At 43.4% G+C, this 27,269-nt stretch overlaps 1 protein-coding gene across 1 annotated transcript in view; it reads left to right on the top strand.

The window, feature by feature from the left end:
- Nucleotides 1-27,269, top strand: part of RANBP3L (RAN binding protein 3 like) — a 74,688-nt gene that overhangs the window by 27,094 nt on the left and 20,325 nt on the right. Inside the window, exons 2-9 of the mRNA XM_068271848.1 lie at nucleotides 7,205-7,263; nucleotides 8,304-8,340; nucleotides 14,205-14,279; nucleotides 16,139-16,213; nucleotides 17,684-17,755; nucleotides 20,175-20,281; nucleotides 22,774-22,868; nucleotides 26,844-26,928. Coding sequence (XP_068127949.1) covers nucleotides 7,205-7,263; nucleotides 8,304-8,340; nucleotides 14,205-14,279; nucleotides 16,139-16,213; nucleotides 17,684-17,755; nucleotides 20,175-20,281; nucleotides 22,774-22,868; nucleotides 26,844-26,928 — 605 coding nt within the window. The remainder of the gene's footprint in view (nucleotides 1-7,204; nucleotides 7,264-8,303; nucleotides 8,341-14,204; nucleotides 14,280-16,138; nucleotides 16,214-17,683; nucleotides 17,756-20,174; nucleotides 20,282-22,773; nucleotides 22,869-26,843; nucleotides 26,929-27,269) is intronic.

The following is a 27,269-nucleotide window of genomic DNA, read 5'->3' as shown; positions in this document are numbered from 1 at the left end:
CTCAATCCTGCTATTCAGTATTACATCTGCCAGGAGCAGAAAACCAGCGCAGCCTAGTCTGATCCAGTGTGTGTCAGCTGCTCCCCCGCCCGCCCGCCCTACTACTGCTGTGACGGTCATGCTGGTAGGATGCAGCAGCACCATACAGACGCTGCTGTGTTATTAGTATAATTCTGAGGTCATTAACCTTTCTCAGCTCCTCCTCGCCCACGTTCAGATATAAACCGCAGTAAGTAGCGGTGACCTATGACCTAGTGTAAACAAACCCAAATGTTAAAACAATATTCTGAGAATATAGATTGGTCATCGTGGCTTGAGGTTTTGACTTTACTTCGTGCAAGAAATATCTTAAAGGGAACCTGAAGCGAGAAGTATATGGAGGCTGCCATACTTATTTCCTTTTTAAACAATACCAGTTGCCTGGCAGCCCTGCTGATCTATTTGGCTGCAGTAGTGTCTGAATAACACCAGAAACAAGCATGCAGATCATCCAGTGAGATCTGACAATGTCAGAAACGCCTGATCTGCTGCATGCTTGTTCAGGGTCCATGGCTAAAACTATTTAAGGCAGAGGATCAGCAGGGTAGCCAGGAAACTGGTATTTTAAAGGAAATAACATGGCCGCCTCCATAGGTTTCTCACTTTGGGTTACTTTTAAAACCAGATTGTCAATCAGATTCTCTTAAAGTGTACCTGAAGCAAATTAAAAATGACAAAAATAGATGGTTATCTCAGTAGTCTGAGGCTTCAGGATAGTCGAGACTTGCCCATTCCGCCCCCCTTGTCTCGTCTACTACGGACAAGAGCACTTTTCTTATTTCGCCTAAACACTAAGGGCCCGTTTTCACTAGTGCATTGCGGAATCGTCGGGAAATCAACGCGGACGAAATCGCATGTGGGTGCGATTCCGCATTGCGTTTTTTGCCACGATTCCGCATAGGTAAGGGTATATGCGAATTTAACCATGTCACTGCCTGTTTAAATTAACATGTGTTCCTATGCGGAATCGCACGTGGAATCGTGGGGAAAAACGCATGCTAAATACGCATGCGATTCCCCTATTAAATGGCATGCGATTCGCATAGCGGGGAGCGAGTGCAGATTTTCCCCGCACACAAAAACGCTCCGCACAACGCACAAGTGGAAACAGGCCCATCCACTTGTATTGGCTGTGCGGAAGCTGTGCGAATCCGCATGCGGACAATGCATGCGGATTCGCTATAGTGGAAATGAGCCCTTATTGAATTTCCAACAAGCCTGTCCTACAAAGAACACCATATAGCAAGTTCTCCCCCACCAATACCTATTCCCCACCCCACCCTCCACTCACTGCCTTTACTCCTATCACAGAGGACCAAGTCAGCCGTCTCCTAGCCACTTCTCCTGCCACCTCCAGCCCCCTAGACCCTGTGCCATCCAAATCCCTCCGTCCTCACTTCCCTGTTCTGGCTCCTGTCCTCACCACTCTGTTTAACCTCTCCCTCTCTACGGGTACCTTCCCCTCTGACTTCAAACAGGCCACTGTACTTCCCCTACTTAAAAAACCCTCACTAGACCCCTCACTTCCATCCAGCTACCGTCCTATCTCCTTACTCCCTTTTGCATCTAAACTCCTAGAGCGTTTAGTCCACCAACGCATGACCCATTACCTTGACTCCAACTCCCTATTTGATCCCCTACAATCAGGATTTCGGCCAGGTCACTCCACCGAGACTGCCCTCACCAAGGTCGTCAATGACCTCACACTTGCCAAGGCCGAAGGAAAATACACTATCCTTCTCCTCCTAGACCTCTCATCTGCATTCGACACTGTTGATCACTCCCTGCTACTCCAGTCACTGCAATCTGTGGGTATCCAAGACCGTGCCCTAGCATGGTTTTCCTCCTACCTCTCAAATCGCTCCTTCAAGACCTCCTTCAATGGCTCCTCCTCAACCTCCTTCCCACTTTCAGTTGGGGTCCCCCAAGGCTCTGTTCTTGGTCCCCTGCTGTTTTCCATTTACACCGCCTCCATAGGAAAACTCATCTCCTCTCTGGGTTTCAACTATCACCTATATGCAGATGACACCCAGATTTACCTCCATACCACTGACCTCTCCACCACCACCATGGAGAAGGTATCCTCTGGTCTCTCAGCTATTTCATCGTGGATGTCTGCCAGGTTCCTAAAATTAAACCTGGATAAGACTGAGCTCCTAATCTTCCCGCCCCGTGCTGCTTCACCCCCCACTGACCTCTATGTCACTGTCAATGGCACAATCATTCATCCAACCACACAAGCCCGCTGCCTGGGTGTCACCCTAGACTCGGCCCTCTCCTTCACCTCCCACATCCAAACCGTAGCTAGAGCCTGCTATTTCCACTTACGCAACATCTCCAAGATCCGGCCTTTCCTGACCCCAGACACTACCAAACTCCTTGTCCATGCCCTCATCATCTCCCGCCTGGACTACTGCAACTCCCTCTTGTCAGGCCTTCCTCAAAACCGCATCGCCCCCCTAAAATCCATCATGAACGCAGCAGCCAGACTCATCTACTCCTCCCACCGCTCTGTCTCCACAACTCCCCTACGCAAATCCCTTCATTGGCTTCCAATTCACTTCAGAATCAACTTTAAGATCCTATGTTTGGCATACAAATCCTTACACAAGTCCTGCCCAACCTACATCTCTGACCTGGTCAGCAGATATACACCTGGCCGCCCACTTCGCTCCTCCAACGACCTCCTCTTAACCACCCCACGCATCTCGCACTCCCATGCCAGACTGCAGGACTTCACTAGAGCTGCCCCTATCCTGTGGAACTCTCTCCCGCTGCCCATCAGGCTTGCTCCCACCTTCAACACCTTCAAAAAAGCACTCAAAACTCACTTCTTCAAGGAGGCCTACATCAACTCGACACTACCCTAATCCTTTCTGCCAATAACTTCTTGATGCACCCCCTCCTTTTGTGTCACCAGCCCCTCCCTCTAGATTGTAAGCCTTTGGCAGGGCCCTCTTCCCTTGTGTATCATACTTGACTGTGTGCACTTTACCCAGAATTTGGAACTGGTAATTTTTTACCACTACCATTCCAGTTTATGATCTGGCATTGTACTATTATCTGCATTGTGTTGTGTATCTTATTGCTATTACCTGTATTGTTGTATCTATGGTCCGTTACCTGTATTGTTCTGTCAACCCTGTTATCATTGTCTGTAAGCCTATTTATTGTACAGCGCTGCGTAATATGTTGGCGCTATATAAATCTAATAAATAATAATAATAATAATAATAATCTAAGGCTTTGTTGTGGTAATATTGTTTTCCTAGAATGTTATACTTACCATCACGGTGATATTTTGAAAACTGGAGATAAATGTATTCTGGCAATTCGAGAAGGCAGATGAAGGGGTTTAATTTAAACTTTTTTTTTTTTTTGTCTATTCTCTCAAAAGAGGAAAACCTAATTAGCTGCTTAACTGAAGGAAATCATGGCCTACAGAGTGAAGTGGGAGAAAGGAGATTATTAGATCGCTAATTAATCACTTATAAGGGATTAATGAGTGATTACGGTAACTAGCTGAATAAGCAAAGAATGGGGCTAATGATGAGTGTTTAGGAGTTCCATAGATGGGTGGTTGACTAATTTAGATCAATTAGAACGGGGACACCACCACTGACTGGCCTGTATGTCTAGTGCAGGGGTCCCCAAACTTTCTTTGGTCAAGGGCCGGGTCAACATACTTCAGACTGCTGGGGGGCGGAGTATACATGAAATTATGTAGAAAACCTAACACAGGACCTACATAATATCTACGTTCAAACAAAGTTGAACCTAGGTAGTATAAACTATTACTCGTTAACAGTGTTGCTTGCAAATTTTCATCAGTCATTTTCGCTTTCAAAAATGCTATTTTTAATTTCAAGAAATTTTCGCGGAAAAATTGATATTTGTGATTCAATGCAGAAAAAGAAACTATTTAATCTGCAACAATTTTAACCGCAAAAATTATATATTTTTGCTGCAAAAATTTACAAAAAGCGTGAAAAATAACTATATACATATTTTTGCTGGAATTTTCACAAATAAAAAATTTAGAATTTAACATTATTTTCGTGAAAATTCATGCAAAAAGAATATTGGCATTTTCACTCACTTGGGCAAAATATTTATTTATTTTATTTATTGTATTTATAAAGCGCCAACATATTACGCAGCACGTGGACATTAGTTTAGGTTACAGACAATATTTATGGGTAACATACAGCAACATGACAATACAGGAATACAAGAAAACCAGATCACACACCATAGTATGAGTACCAGGTAATGCTTAGTCAGTCACTGGATGGAGCATGGAGATTAGGCAAGTTAGGTTCACTCAGATGCATAGCATGGGTGCACAGTAATGGAGGTGCATGATCAGGTAGGACACAAAAGGAGGAGGGCCCTGCCCAAAGGCTTACAATCTAGAGGGAGAGGTAGGGACACAAAAGGTAGTGGACCAGAGTTCAGCTGTGGGTTTGGAGCACTTGTGAGGGGGGGTAGGCCAGAGTGAAAAGGTGAGTTTTGAGGGCCTTGAAGATGTTGGAGGGGACTGCCCTAATGGGTGGAGGTAGGGAGTTCCATAGTGTTGGAGCAGCTCTTGAGAAGTCCTGGAGGCGTGCATGGGACTGGGTGATGCGGGGGCGGTCAGGCGAAGTTCATTGGAAGAGCGGAGTGAGCGGCTAGGTGTGTACCTCTGAGTAAAATCGGAAATGTAGGTTGGACAGGTTTTGTGGACGGATTTGTAGGTCAGACACATACTATCTGGACTTGCTGAGTTTCAGGGCATACTATCTGCACTTGTGTGGATGGGTGGTGCCAGCACTGCTATTCTATATGCAGGCTGCCAATATTTAAAGATATTGATCTATAAGTAATACATTTTGAGAGTGGGGGGCCGGTGAAAAAGGGGGGCCGCATTCGGCCCACGGGCCTTAGTTTGAGGACCACTGCTCTAGAGTGTGAGATGTTGAAGTTTCAGGGTTGGTTCTTACTCTCTCTTTGCTCCTTCCTTCTAAATGCCAAACTGATCTACTTAAAATGCTTTAAAAGACCTCAGAGGTCATTAGAAAAAGACACAAGATCCTTCTAGAAGAATTTTACTGGGCTGAAGCTACGCACAAGCTGCAAGTTAACATAGTTGGAAATTACCAATGAGCAAATGAATGAATCAAATTTGTGAGCACAAATGATGGCTTAAGATACTCTGGCATTTTATAAATGAACTTAACCAAGGATTGAACATCATTCCAATCAGTAGCTGATGCCCCCTTTTCCCCATGAGGGGTTTGACTTGGCTGTTGCTGAAAGTGTTAACTCTTGCTCAGGACAAAAGGAAAACACAGAGAAATGCACCCTGTATGTATTTAGAGAGTTTAGCCTGTCTAATTCCCCCTCATTTGTGTCTAATCACAACTTGTAATTTGATTTCTCCCCTGTGTCAGCAGGTTGCCTGGGCAGAGAAGCAAATTTGTAAACACAGAATATTAACCCTGTCTACTTCCATGAAAACAGGAAGTAGACACACTGCAGATTTATTGTAGAATTTGTATCCGTTGTAACAAAGATGTTTTTCTTTAAAGGTCATTATGCTGTTGCTTATCACTTAGAGCAGAGAGGAAGTTCTGAGGTCGGGTCTGCTTTAAGTATCAGAAGCAGGTCACATGGTCCAGGTTCCTGCATAGGCTCAGCAGTGCATCATCCCCTGTGCTCTGTGTGTGTCACATGACTCCAGCAAGGACACTCGCCGCTGATAGTGTATCTGGTTGAGCAGAGAATTTGTAGCTCAGTTCCAGCAGGATCTGGAGGTTTTCCAGGCCGGTGATGCAGCATTTCTGTGGTCTCTCCCAGTAGGTTTTCCATAGAGTTGTTAAAAGGAGCCCGTACAGAGTGGAAGGTCATTTAAAGTGGACCTGAATTCTTGCACAGGACAGAAGAAAAACCGAGAAATGCATATTTAGAGAGTTTAAATATATCTGCTAGGTACACACCATACAATTTTCTGGCAGATTTACCTGCCAGAGCCTTTATTTCCAACATGTCCAATCTGAATTTCGATCGATTTTCGACCTTTATCTATTTTTTCATAGAACTGAGCAAAAATCGATCGGACATCTTGGAAATAATCTGGCAGGTAAATCCAGGGTGTTGGCGAATTTTTGGGTACCTGGAGTCGGAGTCGGTGGTTTCATAAACTTCGAAGTCGGGAGTCTGAGTCGGATGATCTTTGTACCAAATCCTTATTTCTGGTAAGTATTAAGGTGGCCACTAACCGTCCAATTTCTAGCGAAAAAGCGTTTGAGCGATCAGAAATTCTGATCGGATTGCTTGTAAATAATCTGTTGATGGGCACAATCGACAACGAACGATTATAAAAACAATCGTCCGATTGAATTTTCGTCGCACCAAAATTTGGATTTTCTTATTGGTCGTGATAGGAAACAATAATTGGTTAGTTGATGGTGTAGTGAACGATTTTTCGTCCGATCAGAATTTCTGATCGCTCAAACGATTTTTCACTAGAAATTGGACTGTTAGTGGCCACCTTCAGACTAAGCAGTCAGTCGAGGAGTCTTGTCGGAGTTTGAGTCGATGGTTTCAAAAACTGAGGAGTTGGAGTCAGATGATTTTTGTACAGACTCCACTGCCCTGGGTAAATCGGCCAGAAAATTGTATGGTGTGTATCGAGCATAATTCCCCCTCATCTGTGTGTGATCACAGCTATACTTGGATCTGGTGACAAGATTATACACTCCGTGTTATGCTGGGGATACACCGGTCGATTCTGAGCTGATAATATGGTTAGATAGATGATGTCCCACATGTCCGATCACCATTCAATCTTATTGCCGCTCCATTTGTCATTGAAGTGAATTGAAAAAAGATAATAAAAACGAGCGGACGAGTCGAGCGGGCAAAACGATCGGGCGCAGAATCAAGCGCCAGAATCGACACATGTATTTCCAGCATAAGATTATACACATCCCAAAAAAGTGACCCTAGACTACAATGGACAGATGGCTATGGTAGGGATTAGATTGTGAACTCCTCTGAGGACAGTCAGTGACATGACTATGTACTCTGTAAAGCGCTGTTGTCCGTACTATATAATGTTTGTATGCGTACAGTGCTGATACATGACTTTGGAATGATGGATCATCTGATTCTTGTCTTTCAGATAACTCCCTGCTTTCCCAGCATGCATTTCTTCTGGACAAGAAGGACCGCCCATTTAAGGTACATTTTTAATTCTGCCTTGCATTTCTCATTGTTTACTAACCAATACGAGTAGAAATTCCTTTTGATTGGCTGCAGCGGAGGCTCAGAATCCTCTGCTGTCGAGCCCTGCCTAATGTCATGAAATCAAGAAATTGTCAATCTATTGCACAGAAAAAAAACTAGAAAAAAAGATTGATAAGAAAAAATCTGTCACTTCCGAACGACTGAATTTCCTGAATTTCTTTCAATTAAAGGGAACCTAAACTGAGAAGGATATGGATTTTTCCTTTTAAAATACCAGTTGCCCGACTCTCCTGCTGGTCCTGTGTCTCTAATACTTTTAGCCACAGCCCCTGAACAAGCATGCAGCGTGCTCTGACTGAAGTCAGACTGGATTAGCTGCATGCTTGTTTCAGGTGTGTGATTCAACCAAAGAGATCAGCAGAACTGCCAGGCAACTGGTATTGTTTAAAAGGAAAAATCCATATCCCTCTTAGTTTGGGTTCCCTTTAAGACATCTCGCTTGCAGAAGCCAATCATTTTTTTTAAATTGCTGTGAAAACAATTTTTTTTTTTATTTCATTCATTATCCTTTGTGGCCACAAAGGATAATGCAGCGGATATGGAGTCTGCAATATTTATTTCCTGTTAAACATACCAGTTGCCTGGCTACCCTGCTGATCTATTTGGCTGCAGTAGTGTCTGAAATAACACCAGAAACAAGCATGCAGCTAATCTTGTCAGATCTGGCAATAATGTCAGAAAGCCTGATCTGCTGCATGCTTGTTCAGGGGCTATGGCTAAAAAGTACTAGAGGCAGAAGATTCGCAGGATTGCCAGGTAACTGGTATTGTTTAAAAGAAATTAAATATGGCAGCCTCCATATCTATTACAGTTGTCCTTTAAAGTTTCTTTGTATCTCAGATAAAGCATACAGTAATAGAAACCTGTTGTGCTTCATTGACTATTCATATAACAGTGTGTGAAAGGCAGATTGGGGCATTGATCTGTCTGATAACAGCAAATTCTCACGGTTTGCATTTTGTCTTTACTTGCAGAGACACGCCATAGATCTTGTGCTGAGGGCTGAATACGGTAAGGTGTTTTTTTCGTTTTTTTTCTTTATATAAAACTGCATTCCTCTACAAACCAGATCTGAACTACAAGACCGAATGTTACAGATCATTTCATAGGTTTCCTCCTAAATCCCCAACTACTGTAACATGTGAAATCGGGGCGCTGGAAGTAGCCGCTAGTAGAATATCGTTACGATCGATATTCTACTATTGTGTAGTGCGAATTCCGGGTAATATATCAGTGGATGTTATATGCATTTTGCTATAGCTAAAGCTGGCCACTAACTGTCCAATTTGTAGCGAAAAATCGTTCGAGCGATCAGAAATTCTGATCGGATTGGTTGTAAATAATCTCCATTGGTGGACACAATCGATTATGAACGAGTGAAAAAAATGTTGCCCGAATGAATTTTCGTCGAACGAAAATTTTGATTTTCTTGGTGGTCGTGATAGATCGGAAGCAATGATCGGTTAGTTGATGGTGTAGTGAACGATTTTTCATCCGATCAGAATTTCTGATCACTCGAACGATTTTTCGCTAGAAATTGGACCGTTAGTGGCCAGCTTAAGCCTAACCCTGTTCTCACATAGAGCCCCGTGTCTACCGGTGCCTAACCCTAATGCTAGGTAGACTCATACCTCCCAACTTTTCGAGATGAGAAAGAGGGACACTTAAGCCACACCCCTGACACACGCCTGACCATGCGGCGGTCACACCCCTCATCACGCATACCATAAAGATTTCATAAGAAAAAGGTTATATCATTCTAACCACACTGGTCCTTTCTATCCTGGTTAATTTACTTTATATTAACATTTTAAAATTAGTAAATATCAATTGATAGGATGGGAATAAAGCTGGGAGTCAATCAAACACATTTTTTTTATTAGAGAAATATATATATTTACATAGAAAGAGGGACAAATGAGGAAAAGAGGGACAAATGAGGAGGAAAGAGGGACAGGGCTCCCAAAGAGGGACAGTTGGGAGCTATGGGTACACACCATACAATTTTGTGTTAGATAGATGGTTCGATAGATAATTTCCGTCATGTCCGAACTTATCGAACGTTTTTCTGGTCAATTTCTCATAGAAGTGAATGGAAATTGAAAATTGATTGAATGGAAAATCGACCCAAAAAAATGCATCGTGTGTACCTAGCACAAGGGTTTGTTTCCATATAGCGCACTTTGAGGCACGCTTATGAAAACACAATTGCAGAGATGACAGGCAGTGAATAGACTGCACTGTCTGCCACTTCCATTCATGCGCGACGATTCAGCGCTGGATCGCCGCGCATGGTTTGCTGCATTCCTCCCACCGGGAGTGACGCGCAGAGCTTAATGTAAACAAGCCCTATCCCTATTCTCACATAGAGCCCTCCCTCTACCGAAGCCTAACCCTAATGCGTTTGCTTAGTACGCGTTTGTATTTGTCGCTTGGACATGCTGGAAAATCTCAGGCCGACATGATCGAGCGCGCGGAAGTAACACTGTGCGATAATCAAAGACAACAAACGCAACTGAAGCCCCCCAGTCGCTTCCCCTCAAATGTAGATGTAACCTCCTTCCCTAGTGACCATGCATTAATACTTTACCTATGCAGAGTCCGCGCTCTTCTTCCTCATTCACGCCCCACGTGGTTGACATGGTGTTGCATGTGTGTGACATCTTTGATTTAATTTCAATACTGGACTTCAGTAAAAAAAAAAAAAAAAAAAAAATCTGTCAGTAAAATTTTTTTGAGCTTTGTCAGTAAACATTTTTTTTCAAAGGTTGGCAAAAAAAACTTGCTAATGAACTGTTTATTGCTCAGTCTATTTCTCCCCTTGTGACCTAGTGGGGGCAGATTTCAACCCATAATGTCACAGCTAGATCGGCCTACTGACATTTAAATCCCTGAATAATCTGGGTCCTGGATACATGAAAGATATGTTGCAGCTGCGTAGCAATCCCCGCATTCTCAGATCCTCAGGTTCTAATAATCTAGTCATACCCAGAGTCCACTTGGAAACTTTTAGTCCCAGAGCCTTCTTTCATGCTGCCCCTACGTTTTGGAACTCCTTACCTCAACAGATCAGGACAGCTCCATCCCTGGACGTGTTTAAATCCAGACTGAAAACCCACCTGTTCAGTTTGGCATTTGCAGAAATATAACTTTTGTTGTGTGAATACTTCATCCTACTACCAATTACTGAATCTGAGAGAGCCTAAGTGCTTTGAGTCCTATGGGAGAAAAGCGCTATAAAAAATGTTATTATATTGTATAGCTATTAAAGAAAACCCTGAAAAGCTTCTCCCTACGCAGGCAACTGAAATAATTCGTAGAGTGTGGCTTTACCGAGGCACAGAAAAGTACCGGTACATTCTTGCTTTTCACATGGCCAGGCTGAAGGCCAATATCTTGTAGGTTATATTCTGAAATGTACAGATGTGTGCTTGAGTTTCCTCTTGCCTGACCCCGATTTGTGCCACTGTAGCCTGAACCAGAGCAGTGTGGTTCATCTAGCAGGGCCCAGATCTCCCAGCTGTTGTCATTACCCAGCTCTGTATTCCTCTTCTGTAGTTAGACTATATAACCAGCTTGTGTGAAGCTTTCATGTGCAGCAGCTTGTGTAAGTGAGCCGGTGTAGATGAATGGTGTACGCTGCTGACTCCAGCCATGGAATTCTGTGCAGACAATGCTACAAAAGCCTTTGCTGGCTGCAGGCTGTTCTGCTGCTGCTGTTTTTTATGTCATTCTGTCCCAGATGGAAACACCAGCTTCAAGCTGTCTGACCTGGATTGCTTGACAGCTGTGCTGGTGATAGCTGGGAGCTCCCATCCCTCAGGCATGGATTGCCAGTGCGCTATATACAGATACCGGGCAAAGGGCAATGAGCAGCATCCAGTATCTATAACGGTGTGTTTGGCTAGTGCGCTATATACAGGCACCAGGCAGAGGGCAATGATCAGCATCTAATATTATGTATTTATATAGCACAGACATCTGCAGCACTGTACAGAGTATAGTGTCTTGTCACTGACTGTCCCTCTGAGAGGCTCAGAATTTAATCTCTACCAGAGCAGAATCATCCACAAGGCAACCTAGGCAGATGCCCTTGGGCCTAGTGGTTGGCAGGGGCCCTATCTGCCACTGTCTTAGCTCTCATCTAAGATTGACAAAAGAACCATCAGGATAAGCCCACTACCTTGTCTAGTGCCCCATTTTATCTTAATCCATCATTGACCGCTACCATAGTCCTATGTCTGTGTGTGTGTGTATCACAGTATACTAGGGGCACCTATATTTATTTATGTATTTATATAGCGCCGACCTGTTTCGCAGCGCTGTACAGAGTATATAGCCTTGTCACTAACTGTCCCTTTGAGGGGCTCACAATCTAGTCCCCACCATGTCTATGTATGGATCGTGTACTGTAGTGCATCTATCATAGTCTAGGGCCAATTAACTTATCTGTATGGTTTTGGGATGTGGGAGGAAACCTATGCAGATATCTATAACCACAAGTATGGCTAGTGTGAGATTATACAATATCCCGGATCTATAACTGCGTGTATAGCCCAGTGTGTGATAAATGTACAATATTCCATACCTCTAACAGAATGTATAGCTTCTGCGCTATACTGTATACAGACAGCAGGCAAAGGGCAGTATTCTATAGTCATGTGTATGGTTAGTGTGTCACGTCAGCCAAGAATCTATCATGAGTACATCTGCCTCTTGATGTTTAGTTAGATTATTAAACAAATCCAACCGATGACTTACAGTAATTGTATTCCTACTAATCTAACCTGCTGAAAGTCACTTCTTGGACTGACCTGTCACCCTAGAAATGAATCAACGATTATTCAGATCAACAGTTATTAAAATATGAACTGGAGTGGCACATTCCCGACTGCTGGTGTCACATGACTTGACTTTCCGTGTCACCTGACTCTGGTCCACTGATCAACTATTTGGCCTGATAGCATTTAGTGTTGGGTCATTCTCAGGCTATATCTCTGTTGTAGCGCTAGAGCATAATTTTTCCTTTCCTTAAACCGAATGTGTTGCTGGTATTGACCTTCACATAATCAGAATAACATCCATAATGCATCACTTCAGCTCAATGAGTGAGCACGCAACTGTATTCTTTACAGCTAGTTTAATCTGGATTGGTTTTCAGGGGGGAGGGACTTGCCACTGCTTGGGTAAGTACTTATTTTGACTTTTCACAACAGGTGTACACTTTAAAGGGCAACTGAAGCAAGAGGGGCATGGAGGCAGCCATATTTATTTCCTTTTAAGCAATACCAGTTGCCTGGCTATCCTGCTAATCCTCTACCTCTAATACTTTTGAGCCTTAAACCCTGAACAAGCATGCAGCAGATCAGGTGTTTCTGACATTGTCACATCTGAAAGATTAGCATCATGCTTGTTTCTGGCATTATTCAGACACTGCTGCATCCTAATAGACCGGCAGGATTGCCAGGCAACTGGTATTGTATGAAAGGAAATAAATATGGCAGCCTCCATATATTTCTCACTTCAGTTGTCCTTTAATGTTCCTGTAAAGCCAGGCCTTCAGCAAGAACTTTGGCTTATTCATTTTATAGAGCCAAACAGTCCAGTAATGCTGAAGAGCCAGCGGTGATTACTGGTCCTGGCCAGATCCAGGAGACCCGGGGATAGGTTGTTGACGTATAGCCCTGAAACAGCATTGCCTCACCTCCCTGGGGTTACAGGTCTCTGTAGCCTGTCCAGGCCGGCCTCTACTGACCACGGCTGCCGCCCCTTCACCTGGCCACAGGGGGATTGTGTAACTCTGAGATCAGATTACACAGACAAGACTGAATGGCACTACTCTCACCACTTTCAGTCTCCTGTCTCATTGACTGATCTGCTAAGGAAGGTGCCTCCAGGAATTCAGACAGTGCCCAGCTTATTAGGCTCCGTTCACACCTAAAACCGCAAAATGTTTTGCTGGAGTGATTTTTCCGCGATTAACGCGGAAAAATCGCTGGACACTGCGGTGTTTTGAGAGCGATCGCGATTAGCGGTGCTATGCATGCTGATCGTGGATCACCGGCAAACCGCTGCATGCAACACGTTTGCGGTTAACGCTAACCGCAAACGCGGCAGTGAGAACGTGCCATAGTGTTAAATGTGCTAGCGGTTTTTAAAAAACGCTAGCTGTTTGCCTTGAGCGGCAATCGCGCGATTCCCGCTCAAGTGAGAACGAGCCCAAAATAAACTCAATATGCTTACTGGATGGATGTACTTGGATTCTGCTTTGGATATTTTTAAGATATGGTTTTAAGAAATGCTTTGTTTTTGCCTAAGACTTTAGTTTGCTATATAAATTAACTGAAAATGGGTATGGTTCTGCTTTAAAGCAAGCCTGAACTGGACATTAAAAGTCACAATAAACATACACACGTCATACTTGCCTCCCATGTAGGCTCCTCCTCAATCTTTCTCCTCTCCTGAGTCTTGTTTGTCCACTGTGATCAATGAAAATCTGTCCTCCATTTTTAAATGGCCATTACCTCATAACCGCTTCCTGGTCAGCGCACTGTAATATCGCCTATGTGAGCCATGGGGAAACATGGACATCATCTTGCTCATCAGTTGTCCTTTCAGTTATAACTGACAGCAACTGATATACAACTGAGGGCAACTTATTTATTTCAGTTCTGACAAAATCTTGTCAGAACTGGAAGGAATGGTTGCAACAATGGTGAGCTTCTGAGAGGAGCTGATGGCGAGGTCAGTATGTAATATTAATTTGCAGATACATCATGTGGTTATTTTAAAATAATTTTACTCGGTTCAGGTTCCCTTTAAATACATACGAGGTTGCTTTTATTTCTTTCTAAACTTGTGTGTTTTTTCTGCAGGTCTTTGTGTCCATCCCGAAAAGAGATTACGGTCATCTTCATTCACGTTCAGGCCGTCCCAGTCTAGTGAAGCTGGTAAGAAGTCTCGTTATTGCGCAATTTCATCATGCACCTTTCTGTGTCCTCCCTGATCAAACGATCATGAGAATCCAGAGGGGAAAAATAACTTTTTGAGAAAATGTAAAACTTTTTATTTATTTTTATTTTTTGCCGGAGTAATAGTTTTTAACCTAAAGCCAGGTACCCATTGCAAGATGGATTGGGGAATTGCTCAGACTAACAATTGTTCCCTAATCCATGTTGCATCGTCGCAAATGACGGGACGCAAACGATTGTTAAAATCTTTTGAAAGTTTTCACGAAGGTCCATTGACTTAGGGAAAATGTGTGCACTGTCAAAGAAAGGGGGACTGACTGCAAACACAAAAAAAAAACAAAAAACTTCAGGCTTCAAAGGGGACTTTAGTGAAAATGTGGACGATCGTTTGTGATGTGATCTGTCATGACGGTCTTCAAACGATTGTTCCTCACCCACTTTTTAAACGTTGAATTAATTTTCGTTGAGCGATGTTGTGTGATTTCACCCCCTAAATGAACGTCTGTTTGGCAAGATCTTACAAAAAATGGACCTTAAAGTGAATCAGAGCCTTTTTTTTACTACCTGATCTGGGGGGTTAGCCGGATCAGATAGCCTCAGCTACCGCCATCGCTTTCCACCGCTCCTGTGGGCAGAAATCCTCTACTTTCAGTTTTAGTGACACCTGGGGTCATGACACTGCAGTTTTCTCTCTGTGTATCTCAACACAGAACAGGGAGGTGGGTTAGAGGCAGAGCTGCCTGATGAGAGCTGGGGAAGGGGGGGGGGGGGGATAGGAAAGCCCCCAGTGGGCATTTTGCAGAGTGCCTCTCCTGCAAGGGACACCCCTTCCCCAGTTAAATGCCGACAAGCTGCTTGTCAGCATTTTACTAGGGTGTCAGCAAGGTGCTGGGGCGGGAGAGTGACAAGGGGAGGGGGGGGGGGGTTGGGGTTAAGACACATGTCATGGAACAGGGAAAATGCCTCTGGATGTCATTTTCTCCCAGCCCACCAGGTGTTAATGCCACCGCTTCAGAGGGAAGTGTGACCTTCATTGATTGCCTGTGTTGCAGCACTCTCTCCTTGTGTAATAAGCAGGTGCAGAGATTTCATCAATTAGTTTTTGTAACTTAAACAAAACTTTGCTCAATCTGGTCTGACCCGGAGCAGAGAGCAGGAAAGGATACAGGAATGTGTTGCAGCATTACAGGTTACATTATCCACTTTATAGGGCTTGTCACCCTCAACCTGTAAGCTGAGGATTCAATTGACTATTCATGAACTAATGACTAGACGTCACGTTATATGATCAGTAGTGGAGTCCCTTGTGCTGGGTACACACAACGCAATTTCCTGTCTGATCGACTAGTAATCTTGATTTTCGTTGCATGCTGATGGAACGAAAACGGCGCATGCGTTACATTTAAAAAAAAATAAATAAAAAATTACTGAGCATGTGCAACAGACACAACTCAGCAGATTTATTGCTAAACTCACAGCATGCAGCACTTTCTAAATCTTGCTGCACGTTACACACAACGCAACGTGTGCACTGTGAATGTCGCACAGACTTTGTATTGCTGTGTGTTAGTCTGCGTTATAATTTTTTAGAACGTGCGACTTTAACGTCCCTCTCTGAAAAAGGCCTAAAAGTTATTATGCTGTTGCGTATCTTTTAGAGCAGAGAGGAAGTTCTGAATTCAGGTCCGCTTTAACAGTAACCACTGATGCAACGGTCAATATGCAAAAGCCAAAACTGGATTGAATAACATAGTGAATATTAATATTAAATAACAAAGTAAAAAATCACCAGACAGTATTTGTTCCTCACGTGATACTGATTGCTATACTGTTTTCAGGTCCCAGCGCCTCAGAAAGGCGAGTACGATCCTCTTCCTTCAGCCTTCTGACAGCTTTCCCTCCAAATCAGCCAGGTAAGATCCTGCAGGCCTTGGAACAGCAGTATGTTGGCTGGATGTGTACTGGAGGATTATGGGAAAGCCCTGAGGCCATGTTGTTAGGAGATGGAATTTCAATTCACCTGTCACCACTTGCTATGTGCTATCATTGTCTCACCTCGCCAATGGGAAGGACAGCTGTCAGCAGATAATTATTGGGCTTTCTTTTTCCCCCTGCTCATCTAAAAACAATGAAAGAAAGTAAAATGGTTTCCGTCTGGCTGTTTTTCTGTGTGAGGCAGCATTTGAAGAATTACAGTTCGCTGTAATGAGCAAAGGCTTCAGCATACAATAGGTACACCAGGGGGTCAAACAAAGCTGTTAAAAAGAATGCTCGACAAGTAAAAAAAAAAGCTTTTAAGTCAGGATTATATTTAAGCCCCCTTTCCAGGATCACAGATTAAATATTTAAAATGGGCGTTAAAGTGTTTCCCTCCATTGCCATGTGGTAAATGGTGCATATTACGCCGACTAAAATGCATTCAGCTGCTGTGACATTTTACCTGCTGGGTAGATCAGGGAACTAACCCTTTAGCAGCCAAATAATTTAGAGGCTTGCAAAGTGTTCCAGGCCAATTTATTTTAGCACTTGTCTAGCTTATCTATTTTACAGAGAGAGCCATAAACGTCACATATATTAAAATGTATTTCCGTGAGAGCCATACAGTATGTTTCAAACTGGGACAGTGCGCATGCGCAGCAGAGGGCTCACGTCCCTGTTGCCATGGTGATGTGTATACAGGTGATCAGCTGGGCTGCGGATTCAGCAACATCTGCAATTTCCCCGAGAGCCAGACAGGAGACATACAGACTAACAGCTTGTACAATTAGCTAGCTGACTTGGGGGTTGATTCACTTTGTAGTATAAGATCCTCGCACTTTGGCCCAATAGCCTGCCTGTCAAGTAGCAGACAGCCTATTGGGCCAATCAAAGTGCAAGGATCTTGTCCTACAAAGTCCACAGGACCTGACAGGCTTCAGGGTGGGATAATTGGAGCGGCCGGTAGTTTTGGGGGGAGCGCGAGTAAGTTAGTAGTGCAAGCTACAGCAGTAGCGTGACTACTTTGAAAATTTTACTTGCGCTGCCTCACTAAGCTGCGCTACTTGTGCATTGTCGCTAGTGAATCAACCCTTAGCTTTGAGCCACATGCAGCCATCATCTGGCTCTGAAGCCATTGGTTCCCTACCCCTGGGCTAGAGGCTTGCTATACACCAGCGGTTCTGGATGTGCAGCCTTGTTTTCAGAGGTATAAAAAGATGATTTGCATATGCGGGAGTGATGCATCATGGGAAACCACAGTTGCTTCCTTATAATAACCCTGAGACAATGATAGGACAAGGATTTAAAGGACCCTGACTGTAAAGGAAACCTCCCACAACTGTTAGTAAATGGCTTTCAGCTATGATTTCAAGAGTTTTCATTAAAATCATGTTTTGTCCTTACAGGGCTGAAGAAAAATGTGTTTATGCCTTCCAGTCTACTACAAGATCAGACGCCCAGTAGCGGTACAGACACTGGTGAGTATAGTAGTCAGCTTGTACGTCATGTGACCCAGTCTTGTAGCATTCTGTCTACCTTTGTTTTATCATTACCACTGTCCAGATCGCTCAGTAAGCATAATGGGTAACCTTAAAGAGAACCTGAGATGATAAAAAAAAAAAAAAAAAAAAAAATAATCCTACATACCTGAGACTTCCTGAAGCCCCCTTTGGCCTGATCACTCCCCCGCCATTCTCTGCTATAGCTCCCGGTAACTTTGGGAGTCTGGGCTTAATGCGCTTGCTCGCCTGCACTGCAACTGCGCTGACGGGCTGAAGTTACCAGGAGGATCCAGGAGGCGAAGGAGGACTGCAAAGGAGCAATTTTTATTTAATTTATTTATTTATTTTTATCTCCCCTATTCATCTCAGGTACACTTAAAGGGCCTTTCACACTGTATGCATTGCGTTACCATCACAACAGTGCAGAAAATATGCATAGCGCTCTAGAGGTGCGACTATACTGTGAAGCATTCAGTACACAGTGTAGTTCGCTGCCACTGTAAATGCGCAGTTTGCTGGTAAATGCACAGCATGCTCACCTTAATGGGGAACTGAAGTAAGAGGTATACGGAGGCTGCCATATTTATTTCCTTTTAATCAATACCAGTTGCCTGGCAGCCCTGCTGGTCTATTTCTCTGCAGTAGTATCTGAATAATGCCAGAAACTAGCATGCAGCTAGTCTTGTCAGATCTGACTTTAACCACTTCGTCCACAGGTCAGTAGATATACGTCCTCTGGGACTTCATCTAAGCCACAGGTCAGTAGATATACGTCTTGTAGCAGAAGCAGTGCTGTGCAGGATTGGGCTTGCTCCTGTGCACATTTCTGGCACTATCTGATGCAGCACTAATTGGTGAATGGGAATATAAGTTTCCTGAGCTAATGAGATTGATTTTTACTATGAAAAATACTTGTATTTTCTCATTTCATAGTGAAAAACACACTCTGTAGCATTATTTCAGAATCAAATATCTTCACCATAAATTGTGACAGGAACATAATCTAAGTTTTGTGATAAGCAGTAAGAATAGCAAAACAAAATTTGCGTTTTTAATCTACAGTAGCACTTTTTATTTTTAAACTGGAATTGGTAAAACTGAAAAATACATGTTTTTTCTATTTTTTTCTTTGTTTTCCCATTAAAATTCATAGAAAACAAAATAGTTTGAGGGAAAAAATGGCATACAATGAAAGCCTAGTTTGTCTTGAAAAAAACAATATATATTTCATTTCTGTGTCATAAGTAGGGATAAAGTTATTTCTGATTAAATAGGGACATAGCTAAACTGTCAAAACTGCTCTGGTCAATAAGTACAAAACAAGGTCTGGATGCGAAGTGGTTAAAGTCTGAAACCCCTGATCTGCTGCATGCTTGTTCAGGGGCAATGGCTAATAGTATTAGAGGCAGAGGATCAGCCGGGGCTGCCAGGCAACTGGTATTGCTTAAAAGGAAATAAACATGGCAGCCTCCATATACCTCTCTTCAGTTCCCCTTTAAAGTAAACCTGAACTCTTGTACAGGTCAGATGGAGAACATATAGAAATGCACTATTTAGAAAGCCTGTCTGTGTGTCTAATCACAAGTTGTTGTTTTTTGTTTTGTTTTGTTTTTTTTATTTATTTTTATTTTTTATATGATCTCTCCCCTGCATCACCGGACTGCCACGGCAGATAAGCTCATTTGAAAGCACTTGATGTTAACAATATGTCTGCTTCCATGAAAGTAGGAAGTAGAAACTGTGCAGTTTTGTGTTTTTTTTTTTTTTTTTTTTTTTTTGTAGGATTTGCATTGGCTGTAAGGGCCCATTTCCACTAGAGGCGATTGTTGAATCGCAAAAGCTCAAATTGCAAGCGATTTTAAAATCGCTAGGGTTTGCTACACAACATAGGAATCGGGGTAGGTAATTTCCACTACCGTGATTAGTTTTTTTGCTAAAGCGCGATCGCGCCGCGGAGCGTTTTTTTTTTTTTTTTTCTCTGATTTTTGCTATGCAGTGAGTAGCCAAATCGCAATCGCCGGGAAAAATTAGGATTTTGCTGAATCGCAATCGCTAGCGTTTAGCGCAAACTCTAGCGATTCCTAGTGGAAAAGGGCCCTAACAAAAAATTGTTTTTCTTTAAAGGTTATTATGCTGTTGCATATCTTATAGAGCAGAGAGGAAGTTCTGAGTTCAGGTCTGCTTTAACAGAACCTGCCACACCGCACCTTATGTGAACATGCGGTGTGATGTGATATTGACTGTCCAACAGAGCGCAATAGATTCAGTGTGAAAGGCGTTCTGTTACAAGTTGCTTCATATTGTAACTTGCTTCACTACATAGATATTTGCCCTAGGGTGGGTTCCCTTTAGTAGGACTAAAAGCAATTTTAATGGAGAGATGTTATTTTTGCAGAGGAGAAGCTGCATTCCTGGACGGTGATAAAGCCAGCGACGCTACAGCCTCCGCAAGTGACTCAGGCCACAAATATCGAGGACAAGCAGAGCGAGGCTAAAAATGAGGTAGCTATTTTTACTGCTTAGCATAATAAAAACAAAGCCATACAGATGGATGTGAAAAGAATAACCGAGACAAGAAAAGTGGAAATGTTACCCGTAGCAACTAGTTAGCATCGCATGGTAGAGATGGTTGCTAAGATACTAAGGGCCTATTTCTACTGCACTCGGATTCTGTATGCAGAAAACTGACTCCAATGAGTGCCTATGGGAAATCTGCATCAGAAAAATCCAGTTAGTGGAAACAGGCCCATAGGCTTTCATTGGAGTCAATTTTTTCTGCATCCAGAATCCGCGTGTAGTGGAAACAGGCCCTTATATTTCCAGTTTATATGTTGCTATCGGCTTGGGATTGGGCCAATCAAATGCACTTCCTGTAAATTCTGATTGGCTCAGTTCCATACTTCATATAGATTGCATTACAATTCTGATGGTTGTGCCGTTTTTCATCACAACCTCTGTTTTCAATATTCACCTGACGACCCAGAAAGATGGATTCTAGCGACGTCCCCTGACGACGAGCATTTCCTGATCCATCTTCCTGCGTGCAGATATACGCAATGGCACAAGAGTGGCACAAACGGGAAGTCAAGCAATCGCTGTACTTGCACAGAGTCGTCGGGGGATTTTAAAGTTACGCTCCGCTGTGACTGTCTTATAGAGCCACACGTCGCCAAATCTTGTTTAATTACGTGCCTGTACCCATATCGCGTGATTGCTGGTTGCTCAAAAAAAATGCCAGTCATCTGAAAAATCGTGTAGTGGGCACAAGCCTTTAGTTGGATTGCTTCAGGCTTCTTTTAAAGAGAATCTGTACTCTAATATTCTTACACTAAAAAGCATACCATTCTATTCCTTATTTTCTCCTGTGCCCCTCTGTGCTGTTTCTGCCACTCTCTGCTGCAATCCTGGCTTGTAATTAACAGTTTTAGGCAATGTTTACAAACAAACTAACCAGCTTCTAATAGGCTCAGCTAAGCATAGTGTGTGAGTATGCAGGGGGCCTGCAGAGGGTGTGTATCGCTTCTACCAATCACAAGCAGCCCTGCACATTCCACACAATCAAAGCCTTAGCCCGACAAACAGGACAGAGGAAAGATACATTGATTTATTACAGAGACAGTGTAATTAGGAAGAGCTGCAGTAAGCCCCAGCACATTAGAACAGGCATAGGAACTCATAGGATAGAAGAACTAAGGCTGAAAAAATTGTTACAGAGTCTCTTTAAGGCCTAGCTATAGACACAAGTTTTCCTAGGTCAGTACAGCATTAAGTGGCAAAGCTGTGTAAGTGCCATTGGGTCTAGTTAAAGGTGGTTATATTTAATGCAATCAAATCAATAGATTTTCTTGTTTTGATACAAAAATGATTGGCTGTATAAGCAATTAAAAAATATTTTCTTTGATTGGAGAACAATTTTTTTTTTTTTTTTTTTGTTAGGTGGCATTATTTTTATGTAAAGAGGATGTGTAACAAAAATAAAGACCCTATGGGAGTACTTATCCTGGAGGGAGAAGCTTCGGGATCCTAAAGAGGCTTCTCTCGTCCTGCTCCCCCCATTTGGATCTCTTGCTGGCTTCCCATAGATGATATTTACAATTGCTGCGCACACACAGTAGCGGCTCTCCACTCGGCCTCCGGTTGAAATAGCTGAGCCTGATTGGGTCCGCTTTACTGCACAGTCACATACGGCGCGCACCTGCAGGGTTGAGTGGAGCAGAGAGCTGCTATTGCGCATGTGCGCACGATAACAAGCTGGTGACTTGCTGGTGGTCCTACTGAGGAAGGCCTCTTTAGGATCCATAATCGTCACCCTCTTAAGGTAGTACTTCCAGGTGCTTTTTTTTTTTCTGGTACAGGTTCTCTTTGTACCCTATTTTTTTGTGTTATACTTTTGTTGTACTGCCTTTCTCTTTTTATGCTACAATTAAAACCCTCCTGGCGGTAAGCCCGAGCTGAGCTCGGGGTAAGCCGCCGGAAGGCACCGCTCAGGCCCCGCTGGGCCGATTTGCATAATTTTTTTTTTTTTGCTGCACGCAGCTAGCACTTTGCTAGCTGCGTGCAGTGCCCGATCGCCGCCGATCCGTCGCGCCGCAGCCGCCCCCCCCCCCCCCCCCCCAGACCCCGTGCGCTGCCTGGCCAATCAGTGCCAGGCAGCTCTATGGGGTGGATCGGAATCTCCTTTGACGTCACGACGTCGATGCATCCCGCCCCGTCGCCATGGCGACGGGGGAAGCCCTCCGGGAGATCCCGGTCTTTGAACGGGATCTCCGGATCTCCGATCGCCGGCGGCGATCGGAGGGGCTGGGGGGATGCCGCTGAGCAGCGGCTATCATGTAGCGAGAAAAAAAATTAAAAAACTAAAAAAAAAGATTTTCTGCCCCCTGGCGATTTTTTTAGCAAACCATTTTGAAACCTAAATGGATCCTAATGCCAGGATGCAATAAACATGGCTTTCTCCTAGTGTGACCTTTTTTCATTGCTGTTTTGTATTTCAGCTGGCCTTGGAGGGAAAAGCAAGTTCTGTGGTGAATAATGTGGAGCAGCCCAAGTCCTCCCATGGATCGGCCTGTACTCTGGGCATGGAAATAAGGTGAGCGTGAAGGGGAAATGAAAGCTATGCTATAGTGTGGTGGGAGGAGGCAGATGTTTGACTAGAATGAATGCTTTGTGGTGACCTGCTGGAAGCTGGCCTAATAGAGGCTCTCACACAAATAGGGTGATTATTGATTCACAGGCTTGCCTCCTGCTGCTTGTTTACAGTGCGGGGGTCAGTGTCCAGTCTGGGCCGGTGGAAGCCTGAATGTTCTCCCTGTGCCTGTGTACTGCAGTCACACTGTACCTCCCAGGGCTGGTTCAGACGGACATCTGAACCAGCTGCCCGTGGCAACCCAGCGTATCGTTCCAAATGCTTTTCTGCAAGCTTTTAGTTGGCACTTCCTGGCATGCAGCTTTTTTCAGTCTCCACAGAGGGAAACGAAATGTGGTGATTGACAAACGACAGTGAATGGTGGTAAGCGATGGTACCAGTGGCTGTCCATTTATTTGAATGGACATAGTTTTAAGTGACGAGCGCCATATACCTTATTTACACACCTTTGACAAATGTCTGTCAGGGATCAGAACCTGATCCCCTTTGGTGATATCGCTGGGCCGGACTGCACACGTGCATGTCAGCTGTTTGGTAGGGATGATGACAGATATGCAAATTTGTTCTGAGTTGATGCAAATGTATGCAATTTTTTAATGCAAATATATGCAACTTGAAAATGGACCAATCAATTTAAACCCATTGGGACACGCGCCGGCCAGAGCAGGTAATGTTTGCGGGGGCCTGGGGGGCGGCGGCAGCATGTGATCAGTTACATGCTGAAATCTATTCACAATCTGTTTGCAGTAAAGGCAGCCATACGATCCCTCTCTGATCAGATTCAATCAGAGAGGGATCTATCTGTTGGTCGGATCTGATGGCAAATCGACCAGTGTATGGCTACCTTTAGATCTATTTCCAATAGATTTCATTCTAAAATCTATTGAAAATCTGTTCCTAGTGTGTGGCACACATCAGTTAGATTCCTGTCAGATTCTACTTGACCGTCATCTGAGAGAAATCTATCTGATCTTCAAATCTGCTGCAAATCTATAAGTGTATGGCCACCTTAAAGCGGATCCGAGATGAAAAACTAACTATAAATTAACAAGTAACTTGTCTATATATCTTATCTAAAGTTTAGATGGTTTACACAGCAAATCTAGCTGCAAACAGCTTTAATAGAATATGATTATTTATTCCTGTGATACAATGACAGCGGCCATGTTGTTTGTAAACATTACACAGAGGCAGGCTTATCTGTATCTTGAGCCATCAGCCTAATCCCCTCTCCTCCTCCCTCCTCCCCTCTGCCTCTGAAATCATTGGCTAGTAACACCTCCCCCTCCTCCTGCCCAGACTGAGCTCCCATGACCCCTTGCTACTGCCAAGGCTCTCTGAAAACGTGTGGGCGTGGCTTTTTTAGTTTATAGGGAATTAGAGTATTAAAAGGAAAACAAAAAAGCATTTGGCTTGAGGAATGCCCTATAAACTATAGGAAAGGAACACAATTATGCAATGTGTAAAAGTTCACCTCGGATCCACTTTAAGTCTGGCGTGTGTACATGTGCCACCCTCCTCCCACACTCCTGTTCTCAGAAAGAGACCCATATTTACTGAGGTGAGAAGCAGCCCTGTCCTATTCAGCCTCCATTGTATGCAAAGACATTGCTATTCTCTTTTAAATTCCACTGGAGGAATCTGACCCTGGACCACTTCACTGCATTTCACCTTATCTTGAGTAAATCAAGGTGTACCAAACAGAACAGAGCAGTAGGAGTCAGGCTGTATTCCCACATGAGCTGAGAACAGACTTTTTTTTTTTTTTTTTGGTCTGTTGTCGGCTCATTGCAAAACTGACAGTGAACTGTTTTATACAGTGACTATTTGCCCCCTTCCTGATTTCTTATTATTTTGCATGTTTGTCACACTTAAATGTTTCTGCTCATCAAAAAACATTAAAAACATTAACTATTAGTCAAAGATAACATAATTGAACACATATTTGCTGCATCACAACATATTGCTGCATATTGTTACGTAGCTCCACCCTCTTAGTGGTATTTAAAGTGAACCCGAGGTCAGAGGGATATGGAAGCTGCCATATGTATTTCCATTTAAGCAATATCAGTTGCCTGGCTATCCTGCTGATCCTCTGTCTTCAATACTTTTAGCCATGTACCCTGAACAAGCATGCAGCAGATCAGGTGTTTCTGACATTATTGTCAGATCTGACATACATACGTGTTTCTGGTGTTATTCAGACATTACTGCAGCCAAATAGACCAGCAGGGCTGCCAGGCAATTGGTATTGCTTTTAAAAGGAAATAAATATGGCAGCCTCCATGTCGCTCACCTTGGGTTCACTTTAAGCTGGATACACACTTTCCATTATGATTGGCCAGTCACTAACCAATTTTACCATCCCTAAATAGTATGAGGGTTTACCTACACAATCTGCTCATAGTATTCAATATCTGTTGACTTGACCCTCATACTACACGGAGGTGCAAAAATTGGCCAGTGATTGGCTAATCATAACTGAAAGTGTGTACCAGGCTTTAGCCTAGGCTGTTTAGTTATGCAGTCCACGCCTCCCTGTGCATTTTGGGAGACCAGTCTTGTTTCTGATCGCTTGGGAACACGTAACAAGCCAACGTTCCGCAATGATGCACTTTGCCAGCAGTAAATAGGTCGCCATCTCGGATGCATTTAAGAATGTAAATCGATATGAGGAAAAAATTCACAGTAGGCAAACATTGAGTAATGTGTAAATTAATATTATTGTAAAAAAAACTTATTTATAAATTTATATTTAGTAAATTGGGCCAGTGCACACCAAAAAGCACTAGCGTAATAGCAAAAGCGCAGCGCTTTTTAAAATGAGAGCGATTCTAGGCATGTGCAGAGCGATTTTCTAACGATTTTTGAAGCATTTTGGTGTAATGTTTATTTTTGCTACAGTAGAGCTGAAACTGAACAGCCTCTTTCCTATGCTTAAAGGGAGCCTAAACTAAGAAGGATATGGATTTTTCCTTTTAAAAGAATACCAGTTGCCTGACTCTCCTGCTGATCCTCTGTCTCTAATACTTTCAGCCACAGCCCCTCAACAAGCATGCAGATCAGGTGCTCTGACTGACGTCAGACTGGATTAGCTGCATGCTTGTTTCAGGTTTGTGATTCAGGTACTACTGCAGTCAAAGAGATCAGCAGGATTGCCAGGCAACTGGTATTGTTTAAAAGGAAAGATCCGTATACCTCTCAGTTTATGTTCCCTTTAACATTGAGGCTGAATTGCCTTAGAAATCAGCAGAAATGCTGCAGGACCCGAGTTTGGGAAAAAAAATCACATTGCTCTTGTGTGATCCGTCCCATTCACATACATTAGCCAAGCACTGCCCTAAATTTCCTAAAAGAATTCCCTAGGCTGACTAGGAGTGAGCAAAAATGGATGTTTTATTTAATTTCCAGAAGCATAGCTGTATTAAAGACTAGAGATGGCCCTGTCTATGAGAACTCACAGAGAAGCATGTGATCAGTTTGATCAGCTGATAGATTTGTAAGACTCTGATTTGCTGGTCATGATCATGTGCTAAACCAGGAAGTCATCACAGCAGATTAGAGCCTTACAAATCTATCAGCTGACCAAACTGGTCACATGTTTCTCCATGAGTTCTCCTAGGCAGGGCCATCCCTACTGAAGACGTGCATGTTTGTACCCACTATCGATGATCACAGATATGCGAATTGTTCAGACTTGATGCAAATGTATGCAAATGTTTATGGAACTATATGCAGCTTGAAAATGGACCAATCAATTCAAAGCTGGGTTTAAATTGATTGAGCCATTTTCAAACTGCAAACATTTGCCTAATTTCAGAACCATTTGCATCTCACTGATCATCCCTAGTACCCACAATGCATTTGGTGTGGCGTTGGCTAATGATGCTGAAATGTCCTTGTTTCTCTCTCTTATAGAATGCAGCCGTTTAGCCAGATGCCGGCTCTTCTCAAGAATACGTCAGACTTTGTCTTTGGGGAGAACATGGAGAAGAGAGTTATGGTAAGTGGCTGCTGTGGCATGCTGGGAATTGTAGTGTTTTAGCAGCCGATGAGACCAGGGAAGAAATACAGTGTGTAATCCTGGTGTCTGGTTAACCATCTTGTGAGGAAAAGCACTAAGGCCTGGTGCACACCAAAACCCGCTAGCAGATCCGCAAAATGCTAGCAGATTTTGAAACACTTTTTCTTCTTTTTCTGTAGCGTTTCAGCTAGCATTTTGCGGTTTTGGGAAGCGTTTTTGGTGTAGTAGATTTGATGTATTGTTACAGTAAAGCTGTTACTGAACAGCTACTGTAACAAAAACACCTGCAAAACCGCTCTGATCTGCCTTTTTTCAGAGCG

Source organism: Hyperolius riggenbachi, chromosome 1 (assembly GCF_040937935.1).
Source record: "Hyperolius riggenbachi isolate aHypRig1 chromosome 1, aHypRig1.pri, whole genome shotgun sequence".
Classification (NCBI taxonomy): Eukaryota; Metazoa; Chordata; class Amphibia; order Anura; family Hyperoliidae; genus Hyperolius; species Hyperolius riggenbachi.
Note: the sequence above shows the minus strand (reverse complement) of the source record. Positions and strands in the feature narration are given on the sequence as shown.